This window comes from Pelophylax lessonae (assembly GCF_965119305.1).
Source record: "Pelophylax lessonae genome assembly, chromosome: 8".
Classification (NCBI taxonomy): Eukaryota; Metazoa; Chordata; class Amphibia; order Anura; family Ranidae; genus Pelophylax; species Pelophylax lessonae.
This window is the reverse complement of record NC_138775.1, coordinates 146158309-146179536: the sequence shown is the minus strand read 5'-3', so window position 1 is coordinate 146179536 and position 21228 is coordinate 146158309. Positions and strand designations below refer to the sequence as shown.

Sequence of the window (21228 nt, the reverse complement as noted above, 5' to 3'; positions counted from 1 at the left end):
CGATTATTTGGATTTTGGATTGAAGGCAGATATATATATATCTCGCTTGCGACTTTGATCGCATGTCCTGATATCTTTGGCTTGTCTATGATTAATAGTTTTAGTTTTTTAGAGTGAAGACAGATATATGTTTGGAAAAATATTTTTAGATTGAAGACAGATATATGTTTGACTTTGCGATTCTGACCACATGATGCGATTTTTTGGCCTATTTTATATGTTTTACTCCAATTGTTGAAGGGAGTGTTTGTGGTCCGATACACCCCAGGCCCACCAGTGTCAACACAAGTCCAATTTTTACTGTTTACATTTTATCCATACGTTTTATCCAGAAATTTATGGCATGATGCAATGTTAGCTCATTCAGAGCCTTTAGAGATTTTATTCCATTAGCGCTGATTCATTTTTTGTATAAAAAAAAAAAACTGCATTGGACTGCATCAAAAACGCATTAAAAATGCACTGGAACACGTCACAAACGCGCATGCAGAAAAGCAGAAAAGCATCTGGAATGTATACCGACTGCATTTCTATAGTGTGAACTGTCCCTTAAAAAGACAATTATTCAGGTCCTAAAAAAATGAACCATCTGCCCACATATTGGTGGTCAGTAGATAGACATAGCATTCACTGTTCCTGCAATCCAGTTTTTTTCACCTCTAGGGGCTGTTCACTGAGCAAGGCGCATGTCCACTTTGCAAAGTGAATATTAAAGGGTTAGCTCACCTTTAGGGACATCTGTAGATAAAAAGAAAACTGTCTAAAGTTGAATTAAGTCCTTGCTGTAGGGGTAGGCCATTTAGATACCTCCTGAAGCCCGATTGGAATGCTCCCAGGACGCTGCTAAGTAAGGCCTAGTCGTCACTACTCACCTCCTCCATCACAGGAGTGATCTCTCAAATGCTGAGCTCAGAGCTACTGTATCAGGGGAGAGAAAGAGCATGCAAGGGGGTGTGAATCTGAGAAAGAGCTCACTCCTGAGATGGAGGAGTTGAGCAGTAAAGACAAGGCCTTACTTAGCAATGTAAAACAAAGGGAAAGGGGAAATTGGAAAAATCCCAGGGATAAAGTTTCACCGCCCTAACTTGATGAACGGGAGAGAAAAAGACACAATTTGAGAATACCTTACAGTAGTATAACCGGTGTGCCAAGCAACTGGAGCAGAGTACTGAAAAAACAAACACAGAAGGAGTTGCAAAAAGATGGCTCAAACACAGGTATTGAAACATTAGAAAAATTGTACTTTATTGAGTGAGACAATAAACGGATAAGCATACAAATGCAATAAAAATAAATAAATCGAAAAAAGTTATGGAAAAAATGTTCATGGGCCCATGAACTGCAAACCAATGGAAATGGTGTCCCGGCTCATGAAACACACACTGGAAACACCTCACAGGCTCCACCCCCCACCCCAACCCAGACCCACCAATTGCCACACACCCATAAACTGCTTGAAATGGACCAACAAATTCCCTCTCACTGAGATGTGACGGCAGGGGAGGGAGGAGATCCTGCCACTTACAAAGAAGGGGGATGTGTGGTGAAAATTCTAAATAAAAGTAAAAAATAATGAGTCATGAAAAACAAACAGTCCATGGGGCTGAAAGGGATCTGAAGCTGCCAAGGGATCTTGATATCCAGATTAATTCAAAAACTCCTGGGACCTACAGTCTAAGTATTATAACTCTCTCTCATACCACTTCAAATCTCGCAGTATTACCCAGGAGCTGAGCTGTACTGAGCCGTGCCTGCCCCGCCTCCACCCCGCCTCCTCTCAGTGAGTTGTACTGTATGCATTGTATTCAGGCCGTTCTCTGCCCCGCCTCCGCCCCGCCTCCTCTCAGTCAGTTGTACTGTATGCATTGTATTCAGGCCATTCTCTGCCCTGCCTCCGCCCCGCCTCCTCTCAGTGAGCGAGGACTGAAAGCATTATATCCTTACTGAGCTCACTGAGAGGAGGCGGGGCGGAGGCGGGGCAGAGCACATCCTGAATACAATGCATACAGTACAACTCACTGAGAGGAGGCGGGCAGAGGCGGGGCAGGTCACGGCCTGAATACACACAGTACAGATCAGCTCCTGGGTAATACTGAGAGATTTCTGGAATGGAATACATCCCAGCACACACTGCGAATCGCCGAATGACGTCATCGCCGATCAGATCCGGAAGTGAGGAAAGGAGGAATAAAGCAGAAATGAAGGTATTTACAAGCAAAAAAAAAAAAAAATTTCCATTGGTAAAAGTCGTTTTAAAGGGGATTACATAGATCTAAAGTTACGAAAATGGGTGGAACTCCACTTTAAGTGTGATGGCTGTATTAGTTTTCTTTTTTAGGCTTTCTTTTCTTTATTTTCATGTGGTGATCCAGCCAGTAAGCGCTTCTTCAACTGTATCAGTTAGGAGGACAGTGGTGCTTAAAATTAACAGTTTTTAGTTATTCATGGAAAACCTTTATCCCAAAAGAAAAAAAAAACATTTTGCAGTAACTCCTTGTTTAATTTCAGTGTGAGCTGGAGTTTGGCTTCGGTTTGTTAGTATATCTAAATCTGCTGGTACATCTAACACTCCCCTTACCCAAATAAACAATACTGGTGTCCAAATGTGCCCCCTGTGCTCCATCATCCAGAGTGGGGCACTTTCATACAGGAGGTGTGTTACTGGCCAGTTCAGCAGGTAAAAACAGAGGGTAAAAAGCCTAAAAAAGAAAACAAATGCATCCACCACATGTAAGGATAGGTAAGCTGCAATATATTACATTATTGGCTTTGGGTTTAATACCACTTTAAATGAACATAGCTTTACTTTATTGTCTAAGCTCAGTGTTTCTATTCTTTTTGCAAACCAACCCCTGTGTGTCCTTTTTATCTTGGTTAATTAAACAAATATTGTTGAACTTCCAGCATTATTCTCAGTCCATTAGTTTGAAATATTGACCAAAGTTTCCAAACAGTGTAAACTTTACTGAACTTCTTGGTAGCCGATCTTCGCACGCAGTAAACCAAAACATAAGAGTGAAGGGTGCTTTCTTTTCCACAAACATTTTTTGAATACTTGCCTCCTAACACAGAGATTGTGGGAATTGTGGGAGTGCACAAAACTGGATTCCCACAACATCCAGACCCCCCAACAAGCAATTGGAAGCTTGAATATTTAAAGACAAGCCAGCAATCCAGATATTACAAACATATTTTTTCCTTTGTTCTATTGAACTTTAGACTTAGTGATTATAAAGTCTTTGAAAAACTTGAGAAACAATGCAGCAAACTAGTGTGAACCAGGCCTAAACAAAGCTGCCCTGAGATGTCTCCTTCCCTGCACTACATGTCTGCCTAATGATGACTAATCTGTCAGGGAAGGAGACACTTCTGGGCAGTTTTCTTTAGGCCTGGTTCACACTAGTGCGATTTCAGATGCAACGTGAATTGCAAAGAATCGCATGACATTCGAAATCACATTGTGGTGCCCATTCGCATCAATGCCGCACAGCACAGTATGATTTTGGAAAAGGGTCCCTGTACCACCTTGGTGCAATTTCAGGGCAATTTTGGTCCCATAGACTTGAATGAAAATGCACCTGAAAAGGTTTGTATATGCATTTAGACCCATTTTTATAGATTGTTAAGGAGCCAGCTACAGTATTTGTAGCTGCTGACTTTTATCTTATTTTTTTACAGGCTGGAACTTTGCTTTGAAGGGTTAGCTCACCTTTACCCAAAAAAAACCAAAAACCTATACAGATAAGGGGCATCTGTAGATAAAAGGAAAACTGTGCAGCTCTGACTAAAGTTGAATAAAGCCCTTGCTGTAGGGGTAGGCCATTTAGATACCTCCTGAAGCCTGATTGGAATACTCCCAGGACATTGCTAAGTAAGGCCTAGTCTTTACTGCTCACCTCAAATGCTGAGCTCAGAGCTACTGTATAAGGAGAGAGAACGAGCATGTGAGGAGGTGTGAATCCGAGAAAGAGCTCACTCTGTGATGGTGGAGGTGAGCAATAATGAATAGGCCTCACTTAGTCTAGCAACGTCCTGGGAGTATTCCAGTCAGGCTTCGGAAAGGTATGTAAATGGACTACACCTATAGCAAGGGCTTTATTCAACTTTAGTCAGAGCTGCAGTTTGTTTTTATTTACAAACACCCCTTACCTGTATAGGCAGTTTTTTTGTAATGGTGAACTAGCCCTTTATTGAGAGAGGACAACATTTGTTAATTTGGAATACCCAACCAAAGGATAATCACATGATTGGCTGGCTTAAAGTGGTTTTAAATCCAAAAGTAAACATTTTCTTGTATTGCAGCTTATCAATTCTTAACTGTGATGGCTGTATTCGTTTTCTGTTCTTCCTTTCCATGTGGTGTTTTAGCCAGCCTTCTTCAACTGTATCAGTTCAGAGGGTTGAGACAATCATTTACCGCTTGCAGTGGTGCTTACGATGATCAGCTTTTACTTATTCGTGTAAAACCTTTATCTCGAAAGGAAAAAAAAAAAACATTTTGCTATGACTGCTTGTTTAATTATTATTCTGACCAATGACATTAATGAATGCCCAAGCACTTGACACTTGAAAATGCACCTAAACGTTTGTAAAAGTGTTAGATACGTTTTTTCAGGAGAAGTAGGGACAAAAGAGCTTCTCCTTTAAAGGAACCTTGTGAGTTAAAAAAATAAATAACCTGCATTCTTATATTTAGGTCATTGTTAACCCTTAGGTAAGCCTGATGAGCCTTTAGTAACCCCTTCCCTCACTTCTCCCCATAGCTATTACTTTGCTGCTTTTTTTCCTATTTGTTTTTTACTTTTCTTTTTCTTTTTTTTTTACGATTGTTTGCTTTTTTACTTTTTTGTTCATTCTTTTTTTTCTTTTTTTTTTTTTTTTTATTGAAAATTTTCCATATACAAAAATTTATCGTTACAGTCCCTCCCTTGCAAGGGGGGGGGGCATAGCTGTATACTCAAAACATACAAACAACATTTATTACCTTAATATCCCCCCCCACCCTCCCTCCTCTTACCTCAAACTACTCAGTAAACCCTTGTATTTCCTTTTTGTATTCTTGCCACGCTTCCCAAATCTCCACTCTACTTTCGTACTCTTGTTCTCCCCAGGGCCTTAGTAATTCTAACTTTCTTGTTTTATCCACCCGCTCAACCCACTCTTTGTATAGCGGAGCTTCTATTCTCTTCCAGTTTAATGGAATTAAGCTTTTTGCTGAATTTAGCAGATGGGGTATTAAAGTTTTTTTATATTGTTTAATCGACATTGACGTCCCGTGAAATAGACATTCCCATGGGTCTTCTTTAACCTCTATATTAGTAATCCTTTTAATTGAAACCAATACCTCCTTCCAAAGTTTGTTCATTTTTGGGCAATCCCACCATAGATGTGTCATAGTACCCAATACATTACATCCTCTCCAACATAATCTTGAGGTCTCCCGTTGGTATCTCCCCACATCATCTGGGGTTCTATACCACCTGGAGATAAACTTATAGTTCATTTCTGCAGTACTTATATCTATCGCGGATTTATGAACCATCTTTACACATTTATCCCATTGGATTCCCTCATTGTGGACACCCAATTCACTCTCCCATTTCTCCAACGTTGGGTGGGCAATCTGCTTCCCCTCGTTTAATATTTTATAGATATTTGAAATGTTGTTTTTAATCTTTTTGGATGTGCATATTTGTACGGCTTGAGCTCATCTCTGTCTCTAATTGGGTGAGTTAATGATGCCACAAAATGTTTCAATTGGAGGTATCTCCACTCATCTAAATTCCAAATGATTTTCTTTTTTTTGAGCTCGGGAAACGTAAGAATTTTCCCCCTCTCCATTATATCTTTTAATCTGATGTCCCCTTCTCCTAACCAATTTCCATGTTCTTTCCCTTCTCCCGGTGCAAAAAATGTTGTGTCCTGTAGTGGTGTTAGTGGTGAATTATACTCCCAATTTTCTCTATTGTATATTAAATCCCACACTTTTAGTGCTTGACGTGTTATAATGTGTGTGTCTTTTTCCAATTTTCTATACTTTGGTGGGATCCACATAATTTTACCCAATTTTGTACCACTTATTGTGTTTTCAATTTTGACCCAATTTTTCCTACTATCTTTTTTCCCCCATTCCATCACCTGTGTAAGAATTGAAGCTTGGTAATATTTTTTAACATCTGGTAGTGCAAGTCCCCCCTCATTTTTACTTCTACTTAGTGTTGTGTATTTTATCCTTGGTTTTTTATTTTTCCAAATAAACTTTGTGATTAGTGCCTTTAGTGTCTTAAAAAATGCCTCCGGGATCTGTATTGGTATCATTTGGAACTTATATGAAAGTTTTGGGAGGATTCCCATTTTTATTATATTTATTCTACCCATCCATGATATGGCTCTAGGATTCAATCTATTTATTTCAGCTTTTATTTCATTCAATAATGGGATGAAGTTAGCTATATATAATTTTCCTGGCGTCGATGTTAATTTAATTCCTAGATATTTTAAATCCTTACTTCTCCAGACAAAAGGGAATTCAGTTTTTAACCCTATTTTCTCTTGAGTGCTCATTTTAATGCTCAATATTTCGGACTTGGCTTGATTAATTTTTAAATTTGAGAGTTCTCCATATTGCTTAAATATTTTAACTATGTTAGGCAGGGAGATCCTTGGGTTGGAGACGTATAGCAGCAAATCATCGGCGAATGCCGCCACTTTATGCTCTACTCCCCCAACCTTCACTCCCTTAATATCTGGGCATTCTCTTATTGTTGCCAACAGGGGCTCCATTCTTTTTTTTCTAATGTTTTAATGCAACATTAAAAAAAATGCATAAAATTTTTTTTTAAAAAGTATTTATTTTATATTTGTAATAGAAATCTAGTTTCATTGTCATTTATAAACATGACTAATTATAAAATAAAAAAACGCACATTTATTCTGACGTAGTAACACTAGTTGCTTTAAAGCTAACACATGTCAAACTGAAAAAAACACATTTAGTTTTGTTACATATTTTGTCTATAGCATACATAGAAAAATAAAATGTGCAAGACAATATTACAAAGAAAAAGCATTTTTTGTAAAGAAAAAAAAAAAAATATATATATATATATATATAAATATATATATATATATATACCTGTGTGTTTGTGTATATACAGTATATATATATATATATATATATATATATATATATATATATATCATTGTTATCTTGCATAATAGCAAAGTTATCAGAGGATCCATCCATAGCTGAATTTTACCAGACCTGGGTGCCCTTCAAACTTGTGACAGTGGTAATGCAGTTCCACTTAATGTCGAACACTTAGTGGTCCTTTGCCTGAGTGTCAATCATTGCTTCACTGCTTTCTTTGGCCAGTTGCAGAGCTGCATGAACAAAGAAGGATCACCATCAAAAATCATGATACTGAGACAGCAGGATGGATGCAGGCAGTGGCTGGTGTGTGGAGGTAACCGCGCTGAGCTACGGCGCATCTGGATAGTACTACTTCTGGGTATTCAAGTGGCACCCACAGATGCCACTTGATAGGTCCTCTGTGATCTAAGTCTGATTTGTTTTATTAAAAGTCAGATTCTCAGTTACTATTCCCTCTGGCTGCACTGAAAACCTGACACATGTAGCAGGGCAGGCTAGTACTTGAAGGCATTTTGGGCTAAGTCCAGCCAGTGGCACATCTTTGACACCCAGGAAGTAGTCCATTATAATGGACATTTGTAAGATGTTTTAGATACAGCCCATGTTCGCTTGACCAGGGCAGGGATGGCCTTATGGAGTAAAAATGAAAAAAAAAAAATTAAAAAACTTAAATGAAAAAGAAAAAAAGAAAAAACTGTAAATTAGGTTTAACAAAAATATTACGATGGTGGGTGAGAAAAAGTGGCTCTGAGGAAGAGGCTAAGCCTCGAAACGCGTAAGCCATCCCAAGCTTTTGAGGACGGTACATCTTCCGGTTCTAATGCTGACAGCAACATATTATTCTGATATGCATGCACCAAGAACTCGTTTGTGAGTATTTTTATCTTTTTATTCAATAAAACCTTTGTGGAGGATAATACGCTAGGCAAGTGCGCCCTTGTGTTTGTTTTTTTGAACACGGTGAGAAAATGTGGGACTTCCCAGACCATGAAACTGAAGAAGGGGGCTGTTTTTGCTGATTTGGAAGCCATTGAAGTGCCAAACTGAGATCAGTACTTGATTACCAAATAGGGAGAGTAGGCACTGTCCTATGAGCAAAACTCATATTGATGGCCAGCAATCTTTTCGGTTGGTATTGAGAATGGTACGTAGTAGAGGAGAAAGACCCTACACCTGCTCTCAGAACTTCACTTATCCATTTTCTGTTCTACTGGTCCCACTGGCAGTCAATGTCAGTTAAACTATGTCAAAGTCTGCAAAAAATAATTTAATGAAATGTCATAAAATAATACATGTAATTTCACTATTAAATTAAAATATAAGTTTCAGGCACATGTGGAAGCATCTCGCAAATGCCTTAATTGAATGTGAAACATGCACAATTGGCTGGTAAGTTTGTATAATAGCACCAACACATTTAAAAAGGATTTAGATTTGTGTAAACACTGCAAAATGAGTCTGTAAGTTGCTCTAGAAAGGAAATGAAGCAACAACTGTATTCTGCCACTAAGCTGGATAAGACAAATGCTTCGGCCACTATTCCATGTGTTTGTGGTTCAAATTGCAGCATCTGATGATACCACTACTAAAAAAATGTGTAGGAATTTCTGCATCAACATGCCTAGTACATCAAACAGTAAACTTAAATGATGTAATAATTTAGTGATTCCTTGTATTTCTTATGTGCCTTAGGAAAAGTATGAAGAAAGGTTTCTTAGAGATGAACAGGCAAAAGCTGAAAGTCCAAAGCCTCATCCTCCACCACCTCAGCAAGTTAAAAGGTGGCCAATTTCTTCACGTCAAATTAAAGCAAGATCAAAACCGGTCCAAAAGCCTGTTGTGCGAGGTGTAACATTTTACAAGGCCAAAGATACAGAAGATGACAGTGACATGGATGAATTGCGTAAGTGAAAATTTCTGAAACTATTGTGCCTGGTGCTCTTATTTTAGCCATATAATATTTTTCAATTTGTAATACTTTTCAACTACATATACCATATGATCATTAAAGCATACTGTACATCTAAAAGCAGATTCACAAATTAAGCATGTATTATTCTAGAAAGCACAGTGTAGGTAGGGGTAACCATTATTATTTTCTGAATAAATAATAAATATGTGTAAAATACTTTCATTAAACAAATCCTTGCTTTGCACACACAGGACAAACCAAATGGTTTGCTTTAATGCCCCCCCACCCCAACAGTGCATACTTTTACAGGCAGTTCCCGGGAACATGATAGGTTCTATAGGTTTGTTCTTAAGTTGAATTTGTATCTAAGTTGGAAACCATACATTTTCAAGTGCCAAAAAGTTATTTTAAAATTTTGGATAGCATAGGGAAGGGTTCACTGGCCATGCAGTGATGTAGGATTGCTGATAGATCCGCCAGACAGTAGGTTGCAGCATGCGGTGAGCAGCAAGATGGCCGCCTGACGGTTTCTGGGACTGGCGTGACATTAGGCTGCCTCCGTATTTTAGTATAATTTGTATGTAAGTCAGATATTTATAACTTTGGGACTGCCTGTATCTGCTTTCTCAACCACCCTGCTTTGTGGTAAGCAGTGAAGAAAGAAGTTTTATGTTGTTCAGAGTCACTTTAGTTGGCACCAACACAAGGTTGAGTACTCTAATGTGACAGCAATAGGCCAATCACCAAACATCTGGAAGGCCTGGTATTTTTGTGGTCCTGAACATTGTTGGCAGAGGATCATTTTTCCTTGACATGTGTGATAAGAGCATTTTATGGTGACTATCACCAGTGCTATTGTCATTTTTGTCAAATGTTTTCACTTTCAATAGTTTTTTTTATTAGAAAGTTTTCATATAGTTACAGAAAGTTATATATTGCTTACAGTCACTCTTACATTTACATGGAATAATCATGTTTATAAAGTACCAGCTATCACACTGTTTACTGGCTATCAACATAGGCCAGGTCTAATAGCATAACACGTCAGCAGAGGACAAACCTGACAAAAAATATCATCCAAATCTCCACTCACTTTTGTAAGCTGTGCTGTACCTTATACAGCCCTTATTACTGCAATTTGTAACCTGTGCTGTAGGTTACATGCTTCTGACAAAAGAGTTCATCTTCTTAACATTTAATAGTTGCTAAGGTGTCCTTAAAACATGTAAAAATATATCCATTCAGGGCAAACAGGCTGCCATATACTAACTCAAGTATAGGGCAGCATGTGGTCTTCTCTCCAGTGACAGTGCTGGAGTCCAGCAGTTGATAGGCCCAAGCACTGTCAAATGAGGGGGGTTACATCTTTACTTTAACTAGGCCCTGACACTGGGTTTTTTTCCCACCAGTTGCAAGGGAAAAATGACCATTGACGGAGTATAATTAGGTGAAAAGGGGCCCTTGTCACAGCTGCTGAAGGTGTCTAACTATTTTATTGAGGTTTGTTTTCAGAGTAGATTTAAACAATGTGATAGCTCTATGTCTGTATTCTATTAGCAGAAAGGTGCAAGCATTAGGAAATTCTAAATTGTGTTTAAAAATAATTCTTTGTACAGATGTTTATGTGTGTCTGTTAGAATGCTTCATGACAAAGTAAGTCTGCTCTAAAAGGGACAAAAAATGACTCCAGAGGAAAACAGAAGTTTAGTCAGGAAACTGAATCTCTGTCTTTATGGGATGTGGTATTAGCCAGGGTAAGTGAGAGTTCCCTGGTCACGACTATGTGACAGATTTTCACCTGATCATGATTCCAGGTGCCTGATTAAAATAAGTGGCACCACTAAGACTAGAGAGCACTGAGTTTTTGTGAGCTCCTGTCAGTAGCTGTGTTGAGCCAGGAATCACTTGGAAGTGCTTTATCAGGAGGCTGATACGTTTGCATTTGTATTATGTATCCCTGTGTAGATAGGTGCTGTGCTACAGCTTACAATTAGCAAAATAAGGTAGGGAAAAGTAGGGAAAACCCTTTTTAAAATGATGAAGCTGTGGAAGCCTGTGTCCATGTGGAGTTATCTGCAAACATGGTTTACCCTTTGGGACTAATCATCCATAGTATTAGCCTGAGCATAAGTGTTAAATACAGTTAAATGAAAAAGTACACATCGTAAAACAGGATCTGTGAATGTGGGAGAGAATAATGGGAATGATATTTCACATTCCCAGATAATGTTACAGGCAGTGGGGGAGGGCAATAGGGTGCGTGTCCCCTTTGGATCATCTTTAATGCAACTGAGCCTGGAGACCCGAAGCTGTTAACCCCACAGCACTGGAAGTACAGCAACATTAAGAGTACAGAGCAGCCCTGCGGTGAAGATTTCCACAGAATCCAGCAGCCTGCCCATTGTGGAGCATACTTCATTACTGGTAAGTAATGTAGCTAAAGCTGTAGAGAAAAAAATGTTTTTAGCTAAGCTTCAACTTTAATGAAATAATGAGGCCATCTATTCAAAATTTAAAGTTAAACTTGAAATCAACATCCTCTAGTGGGCCCTGTGCTCACTGCCCGGCACTGTGGAGCTTGATTGGCATTTGCCATTGAACACCAGAACTGACTTTTCATAGATAAGAGCAGGTTCACCCTGAGACCATGTGACAGACGGGAAAGGGTCTGGGGACGCCCTGGGGAATGTTATGCGGCCTGTAACATCATTCAGCATGACCGGTTTGGTGGTGGATCAGTGATGGTCTGGGAAGGCATACCCATGGAGGGAGGCACAGACCTCTACAGTCTAGACCAGGGATTTCCAAACTATGGCCCTCCAGCTGTTGCAGAACTACACGTCCCATGAAGCATTATAAAACTCTGACATTCACAGACAAGACTAGGCATGATGGGAATTGTAGTTCCTGAACAACTGGGGGCCATAGTTTGGAGACCCCTAGTCTGAACAATGGCACCCTGACTGCCATTAGGTATCGGGATGAAATCCTTGAACCCATTGTCAGACTTATTGGTGCAGTTGGTCCTGGGTTCCTCCTGGTGCACGACAATGCCCGGCCTCATGTGGCAAGAGTATGTAGCCAGTTCCTGGAGGATATAGGAATTTATATCATTGATAGCCCCCATACTAGCCTGACCTAAATCTAATAGAAAACCTCTGGGACATTATGTTTTGGTCCATCTGACGCCACCAGGTTGCACCTCAGTCTGTTCTGGAGCTCAGTGATGTCCTGGTCCAGATCTGGGAAGAAATACCCCAAGATACCATCCGTCATCTCAGTTGTCAGGAATGCATACAAGTATGTGGGGGCCATAAAAAATACTGAGTACCATTTTGAGTTGCTGCAATGAAATTTTAGCAAAATGGACTAGCCTGCTGCATCATTTTTTTACTTTGATTTTTGGGGTGTCTTTGAATACAGGACTCTGTAGGTTCTTAATTTTTATTTCCATCAAACAATGTGGCATCCTTTCATTCCTAACACATTACTTAGTCCAAATTAGTATAGATATCAAGCATGATATTTTTCCCCATTGAGATCTGATGTGTTTTTAAAGTGTTCCTTTAATTTTTTTGAGCAGTGTATTTACGTTACCATTCCACTCCATTCTCTTTTGAAAGTGGAATCCACCAGGGATGACCTTTCCTTCTAATTCTGCTTGTCCTTGCCTTAGAACCCCCTAGCACACCTTATCAGAAGGAATCCAAGCATTCATGGACTACAATAAGACCACCACACCTTTAAAGTCAGCCTCTTAGCTGACAACCTTTTATTGACTATTGATTACCTATCATATCTGTTCTATCGATTTTAAATTAAGTTTTCTAAAATTTCTAACATTAACAAAGAAAAATCTGTGGCTAACATATCCTTGCCCAGCTACAAACTTGCCACACTAAAAGTGATTGTAAAAGTTATAGAAAAAAAAAATAAGCATATTATACTTACAGTACCTGCTCCTGTGCAATGGTTTTGTACAGGGCAGCCCCGATCCTTCTGTTCTGGGGTCCCCTGCCAGCGCTCTGGTCTTCTCCTCCCCCTTCTTCTCCTTTTCTCTTGCTTCCTATGGTGGCACATATGCAGGCTCTATCCCAGTTTGATCCCAAGCTGGGCTGTGTGCATCTATTGACACACAGTGTGGCTTGACCGGCCCGCCCATCTCCATCGTCACTGGATTTCATTGACAGCTCCCACTGCTCTCATCGAGTTCAGTGAGGAGGGCAAGAGAGAGCAGGTCTGCTGCTCTCGAGCACAGAGCTGGGTCAAGATCGGGATCAGATAAGTATTTGAGGGGGCTGGGGGGGGAGCTGCACATAAAAGGTTTTTAACGTTAATGCAGAGAATGCATGATGGTAAAAATCCTTTCGATTTACAACCACTTTAAATCTTCCTTTAAATTCAATTGGGCCACCAAACAATTAGACTACCTATGTATCCGACTCAATCTGCACTACTCTGACTTATATTTATCCAACTATCCGCAAACTCAAATAATCTCTTGGACCACTCACCCCATCTCTTGGATGGGGAGGATTTACTCTATCAGGATGAACGCTTTTCCAAAAGTTCTATAACACCTCCTATTCCTCATTCCTTATTTTGCTAATAAATCTTTCCAAAACCATTGGCAAATCATGTATATTCATAGGTGCCAAGGGTGTCCCAAATTGTATGAAATCTTGCTAAGCTGCTCAGATCGTCCCTCTTATAACCTTATATGCAGCTAACAAGGCCCCCTTGTGGGTAGAACTAGAGCTAATTTCTTGTGCCCCTGTGAACCTCAAATCCCTACTGTGGATACCCACCAACTTACACTCACCTACAATGAGCCCCTTAATGAAACACACTTTAAAAGTCTGGGATAGTGTTAAATATTTAAGTAATTTACTCTCTGCCTACCTTCCTCTACTCCCTCTTAAGGGTAACTCCCTTTTCTCAGCTTTCTTGCACCATCAACTTTACCACTCTGTAAGGTTATGAACCAGGTGGTACCTAGTCCCACTTAGACTAGCCCATATTTTTCCTGGACATGCAGGTCTATGTTTTAGGGGTTGTCAAACCAATGGTGATGTTCTCCATATATGGTGAACCTGCCCAATGTTTGATAATTTTTAGACCTTAGACCAGGGTCTTTACACTTCTGTGTACAATGTTCGGATTTCCAAATCTCTAAGGACCTCTGATTGCCCTTCAAAATTTCAAACCCCTGAACACTTCTAAAACTCAGTTCAAGCTGGCCCATATTGTCCTATTTGCCTCTAACCTAACAACTCCAAAGCATGGAAAAAGAAATTCACTCACTTCTGTGAAGCTGAAATTTGAAAGATGGCTTCTTCATCAATGAACAACTAACTTGCATCCCTACCAATAATTGAGATAAGTTTCTCAAAATCTTGAACCCATGGCTCACATGTCGCCATCTGACATATTTGATGCAGAATTTAGCCACCGTGTGAGGAGCCTGCTTCTTTCTTCTCCCCTTCTCCTACTTTGCCACATTAGCCGGTACCATCATTAACTGTACTGTTGTCATTTTATTAAATCCTCCTATACTAGGGTTGAGCGGACACCTAGATGTCCGTGTTCGACGGGTTCGGCCGAACTTTAAAAAAAAGTCCGGGTCCGTGTCCCGGACTTTTACCGAACTTTTCCCGGACACCGAACCCCATTGAAGTCAATGGGGACCCGAACTTTAAGGCACTAAAATGGCTCTAAAACACCAAAGGAAAGGGCTAGAGTGCTGCAAATGGCAGCAAAACGTAATTAAGAGCATGGCAAGTGCTCTGCAAACAAATGTGGATAGGGAAATAACTTAAAACAACAAAAAAAAACAGAAAAATAAAACAATGTTCTTCTTCATCTCTGAAGGACGAGGCCCATATGGAGTAGGAGGGAGGTTGAGGTGGTGGTGGATGTGGCGGTGACATAGGCGTGCGCACAGGGTGTGCTGGGTGTGCCTGGGCACACCCTAATCACCTAGGGCACATAGCATTGCCAGTGAGGAGATGGGAAAGATCTCCCTGGGACCTGCTCTGCTCTATTTCTCCTTGCCTACAGGTACATGGCCCCGATACATTACTCTCTCTGCTGGCAAACACATGCATGTGTATTTCAACTTTGGGGTGCACACCTTAATGCAATAGGCTGCGCACACCTATGGGCGGTGTAGGTGGAAGCGGCGGTGGAGGAGGACCAGGGCCGGATTAACAGCATCATGGGCTTGGTGCTGAGGATTTTGAAGGGCCTTAAGGGCCGTGCCTTGCCATGCACCCAGAGGAGGAAGGGTGCAGCCATGCATGCCTAATTCAACATGGGATGCTGTCTCTGAAGCCCATAAACACATCCATGCATCGCCAACTGTCCCTCCTTGTCCGGCCTTCACGCTGTGTGGGGAGGTTCTGAGGGTGCTGCCTGGGGAAGCGAGCATAGAAGCCAGACTTCTGTGTTTACAAGTGACAGAAGAGCGGTAACAGTGAATATGGCCAACCCGGGGCCTATATAAAAGGTAGGGGCCTGGAGCTGCAGCTCCAATAGCCCCTACATTAATCTGGCCCTGAGGAGGAGGACGAGGTAGCCAACACTGCTTCTTTTCAAAAATTTTAAATGAGGGTACACCCCAAAAGAGTGAGAAAGAGCAAAAATGGAACAATGGGTGGGTAAGGTCGGTATCCATTGCTATTCTGCATAAGGTACGGAAAAGTCCCGTGGGATCCATGCCTGGTTCATTTTAATGAACGTGAGCTTGTCCACATTGTCTCTGGACAGGCGGCTGCGCTTGTCTGTTATAACGCCCCCAGCCGTGCTAAATACCCGTTCAGATAATACACTGGCTGCAGGGCACGCCAGCACCTCCAAGGCGTAAAGGGCAAGCTCAGGCCATGTGCCCAATTTGGAGACCCAGAAGTTGAAGGGGGCAGACCCGTCATTCACTACATGTAGGCGTGTGCACACATACTGCTCCACCATGTTGGTAAAATGCTGCCTCCTGCTAAGACGTTCCATCTGAGCTGCTGGTGCTGCTGTTTGTTGTGGCGTGCTGACAAAGCTTTTCCACATTTCGGCCATGCTAACCCTGCCTTCTGAGGTGCTGGCGGTGCCCTGGTTGCGTTGGCGACCTCCTCCTCCTCCTCCTCTGCCTTGTGCTTCCACTGTGGCCCCGCTGTCAGATGGGAATGCCAGCAGCATGGCGTCTACCAGCGTGCGCTTGTACTCGCGCATCTTGCGATCGCGCTCCAGTGAGTGAATTAAGGACGGTACGTTGTTCTTGTAACGGGGATCCAGCAGCGTGGCCACCCAGTAATCAGCACAAGTTAGAATGTGGGCAACTCGGCGGTCGTTGTGGAGACACTGCAGCATGTAATCGCTCATGTGTGCCAGGCTGCCCAGAGGCAACGAAAGGCTGTCCTCTGTGGGAGGTGTATCGTCCGTGTCCTCTGTATCCCCCCAGCCACGCACCAGTGATGGCCATGAGCTGGCCTGGGTGCCACCCTGCTGTGAACATGGTTCCATCTCCTCCTCCAGCTCCTCCTCCTCCTCATCCTCCTCATCCTCCAGAACTGTGCCCCTGCTGGACAATTGCGTCCCTGGCGTTTGCGTGTGCAGGAACCCACCCTCGGAGCCCCTTGCGAATGACTGCCCTGAAAGCCTTGGAAATGTTACCTCTTCATCCTCCTCCTCCTCCTCATCCTGTGCCACATCCTCTTCCATCATCGCCCGAATTGTTTTTTCAAGGAGGCATAGAAGTGGGATAGTTAAGCTGAGAACGGCGTCATTGCCACTGGCCATGTTGGTGGAGTACTCAAAACAGCGCAACAAGGCACACAGGTCTCGCATGGAGGCCCAGTTAAATTAAATAGCGGAATAGAAAATATGATCCAAAAAAAGTGTATGTATATCACACGTACACAACCACACTGGGCCCCAATTACTATTGTTTGTACCCCTAAAAGGCTAGATGAGGAGTAGGGGGAGTATGGAACAGGCAGCACCCTCAAACCTTCAGAAGTATGAGATGAACCCCAACAACTTGGAAAGGTGGATCTCTCTCACACGTACCAACACAGACTATCCCCCAATTTAACTGATCCCCAAAGGTTTTTGATTAAATAGCGGAATAGAAAATATGATCCAAAAAAAGTGTATGTATATCACACGTACACAACCACACTAGGCCCCAATTACTATTGTTTGTACCCCTAAAAGGCTAGATGAGGAGTAGGGGGGGTATGGAACAGGCAGCACCCTCAAACCTTCAGAAGTATGAGATGAACCCCAACAACTTGGAAAGGTGGATCTCTCTCACACGTACCAACACAGACTATCCCCCAATTTAACTGATCCCCAAAGGTTTTTGATTAAATAGCGGAATAGAAAATATGATCCAAAAAAAGTGTATGTATATCACACGTACACAACCACACTAGGCCCCAATTACTATTGTTTGTACCCCTAAAAGGCTAGATGAGGAGTAGGGGGGGTATGGAACAGGCAGCACCCTCAAACCTTCAGAAGTATGAGATGAACCCCAACAACTTGGAAAGGTGGATCTCTCTCACACGTACCAACACAGACTATCCCCCAATTTAACTGATCCCCAAAGGTTTTTGATTAAATAGCGGAATAGAAAATATGATCCAAAAAAAGTGTATGTATATCACACGTACACAACCACACTAGGCCCCAATTACTATTGTTTGTACCCCTAAAAGGCTAGATGAGGAGTAGGGGGGGTATGGAACAGGCAGCACCCTCAAACCTTCAGAAGTATGAGATGAACCCCAACAACTTGGAAAGGTGGATCTCTCTCACACGTACCAACACAGACTATCCCCCAATTTAACTGATCCCCAAAGGTTTTTGATTAAATAGCGGAATAGAAAATATGATCCAAAAAAAGTGTATGTATATCACACGTACACAACCACACTAGGCCCCAATTACTATTGTTTGTACCCCTAAAAGGCTAGGAGTAGGGGGAGTATGGAACAGGCAGCACCCTCAAACCTTCAGAAGTATGAGATGAACCCCAACAACTTGGAAAGGTGGATCTCTCTCACACGTACCAACACAGACTATCCCCCAATTTAACTGATCCCCAAAGGTTTTTGATTAAATAGCGGAATAGAAAATATGATCCAAAAAAAGTGTATGTATATCACACGTACACAACCACACTAGGCCCCAATTACTATTGTTTGTACCCCTAAAAGGCTAGATGAGGAGTAGGGGGGGTATGGAACAGGCAGCACCCTCAAATCTTCAGAAGTATGAGATGAACCCCAAAAACTTGGAAAGGTGGATCTCTCTCACACGTACCAACACAGACTATCCCCCAATTTAACTGATCCCCAAAGGTTTTTGATTAAATAGCGGAATAGAAAATATGATCCAAAAAAAGTGTATGTATATCACACGTACACAACCACACTAGGCCCCAATTACTATTGTTTGTACCCCTAAAAGGCTAGATGAGGAGTAGGGGGGGTATGGAACAGGCAGCACCCTCAAACCTTCAGAAGTATGAGATGAACCCCAACAACTTGGAAAGGTGGATCTCTCTCACACGTACCAACACAGACTATCCCCCAATTTAACTGATCCCCAAAGGTTTTTGATTAAATAGCGGAATAGAAAATATGATCCAAAAAAAGTGTATGTATATCACACGTACACAACCACACTAGGCCCCAATTACTATTGTTTGTACCCCTAAAAGGCTAGATGAGGAGTAGGGGGGGTATGGAACAGGCAGCACCCTCAAACCTTCAGAAGTATGAGATGAACCCCAACAACTTGGAAAGGTGGATCTCTCTCACACGTACCAACACAGACTATCCCCCAATTTAACTGATCCCCAAAGGTTTTTGATTAAATAGCGGAATAGAAAATATGATCCAAAAAAAGTGTATGTATATCACACGTACACAACCACACTGGGCCCCAATTACTATTGTTTGTACCCCTAAAAGGCTAGATGAGGAGTAGGGGGGGTATGGAACAGGCAGCACCCTCAAACCTTCAGAAGTATGAGATGAACCCCAACAACTTGGAAAGGTGGATCTCTCTCACACGTACCAACACAGACTATCCCCCAATTTAACTGATCCCCAAAGGTTTTTGATTAAATAGCGGAATAGAAAATATGATCCAAAAAAAGTGTATGTATATCACACGTACACAACCACACTAGGCCCCAATTACTATTGTTTGTACCCCTAAAAGGCTAGATGAGGAGTAGGGGGAGTATGGAACAGGCAGCACCCTCAAATCTTCAGAAGTATGAGATTGTGTTCACTGTACCCCACAAAGATTGAGTTCACTGCACCCCACAATGATTGTGTTCACTGCACCCCACAAAGATTGTGTTCACTGCACCTCACAAAGATTGTGTTCACTGTACCCCCCAAAGATTGTGTTCACTGCACCCCACAAAGATTCTGTTCACTGTACCCCACAAAGATTGTGTTCACTGCACCCTAAAAGGATGTTGTTCACTGCACCCCAAAAAGATTGTGTTCACTGTACCCCCCCAAAGATTGTGTTCACTGCACCCCACAAAGATTGTGTTCACTGCACCCCAAAAAGATTGTGTTCACTGTACCCCCCAAAGATTGTGTTCACTGCACCCCAAAAAGATTGTGTTCACTGTACCCCCCAAAGATTGTGTTCACTGCACCCCACAAAGATTCTGTTCACTGTACCTCACAAAGATTGTGTTCACTGCACCCCAAAAAGATTGTGTTCACTGTACCCCCCCAAAGATTGTGTTCACTGCACCCCACAAAGATTCTGTTCACTGCACCCCACAAAGGATTTTGTTCACTGCACCCCAAAAAGATTGTGTTCACTGCACCCCAAAAAGGATTTTGATCACTGCACCCCAAAAAGGATGTTGTTCACTGCACCCCAAAAATGATTTTGTTCACTCCACCCCAAAAAGATTGTGTTCACTGCACCCCACAAAGATTGTGTTCACTGCACCCCAAAAAGATTGTGTTCACTCCACCCCAAAAAGATTGTGTTCACTGCACCCCACAAAGATTGTGTTCACTGCACCCCAAAAAGATTGTGTTCACTGTACCCCCCAAAGATTGTGTTCACTGCACCCCACAAAGATTCTGTTCACTGTACCCCACAAAGATTGTGTTCACTGCACCCCAAAAAGATTGTGTTCACTGCACCCCAAAAAGGATGTTGTTCACTGCACCCCAAAAAGGATGTTGTTCACTCCACCCCAAAAAGATTGTGTTCACTGCACCCCACAAAGATTGTGTTCACTGCACCCCAAAAAGATTGTGTTCACTGCACCCCAAAAATGATTTTGTTCACTGCACCCCAAAAAGGATGTTGTTCACTCCACCCCAAAAAGATTGTGTTCACTGCACCCCAAAAAGATTGTGTTCACTGCACCCCACAAAGGATTTTGTTCACTGCACCCCAAAAAGATTGTGTTCACTGCACCCCAAAAAGGATGTTGTTCACTGCACCCCAAAAAGGATTTTGTTCACTGCACCCCAAAAAGATTGTGTTCACTGCACCCCACAAAGGATTTTGTTCACTGCACCCCACAAAGATTGTGTTCACTGCACACCAAAAAGGATTGTGTTCACTGCACCCCAAAAAGATTTTGTTCACTGCACCCCAAAAAGATTGTGTTCACTGCAGCCCAAAAAGATTGTGTTCACTGCAGCCCAAAAAGATTGTGTTCACTGCAGCCCAAAAAGATTGTGTTCACTGCAGCCCAAAAAGATTGTGTTCACTGCAGCTCACACACAGAAAAATGGATGTGGATCACTGACACCTGCCTATCTCCAATCCCACACCACACAGCAATATCGATTGTAGTTTGTAGAACACAGTTTCCCTAAAATTCAGCAGACTCTGTCCCTAACAGGATTGAGAAGAGATCGTAGATCAGGATTGAGTGCAGATTCACCCCACCCCCCACACAGCAATATCGATTGTAGTTTGTAGAAGACACTGACCCTATAATTCAGCAGACTCTATCCCTAAAATGCCTACAACTCGCCCTGCCTAAACACTCCGACCTGTCCCTCAATTCTATCCGGACACAAATGTTTTTTTCCTGCCTATCTTTCCCTAATCAGCAGCCAGCACATTGATGTGTGCTCTGTCCCTTAGCTAAGCAGCAGAATGACGC

General features: G+C 41.9%; 1 protein-coding gene across 1 annotated transcript in view; it reads left to right on the top strand.

Moving 5' to 3' along the window:
* The window catches only part of OLFML2B (olfactomedin like 2B), a 286090-nt gene that overhangs the window by 169021 nt on the left and 95841 nt on the right, over positions 1 to 21228 (top strand). Inside the window, exon 5 of the mRNA XM_082266660.1 lies at positions 8846 to 9056. Within this exon, the coding sequence (XP_082122786.1) occupies positions 8846 to 9056 (211 nt within the window). The remainder of the gene's footprint in view (positions 1 to 8845; positions 9057 to 21228) is intronic.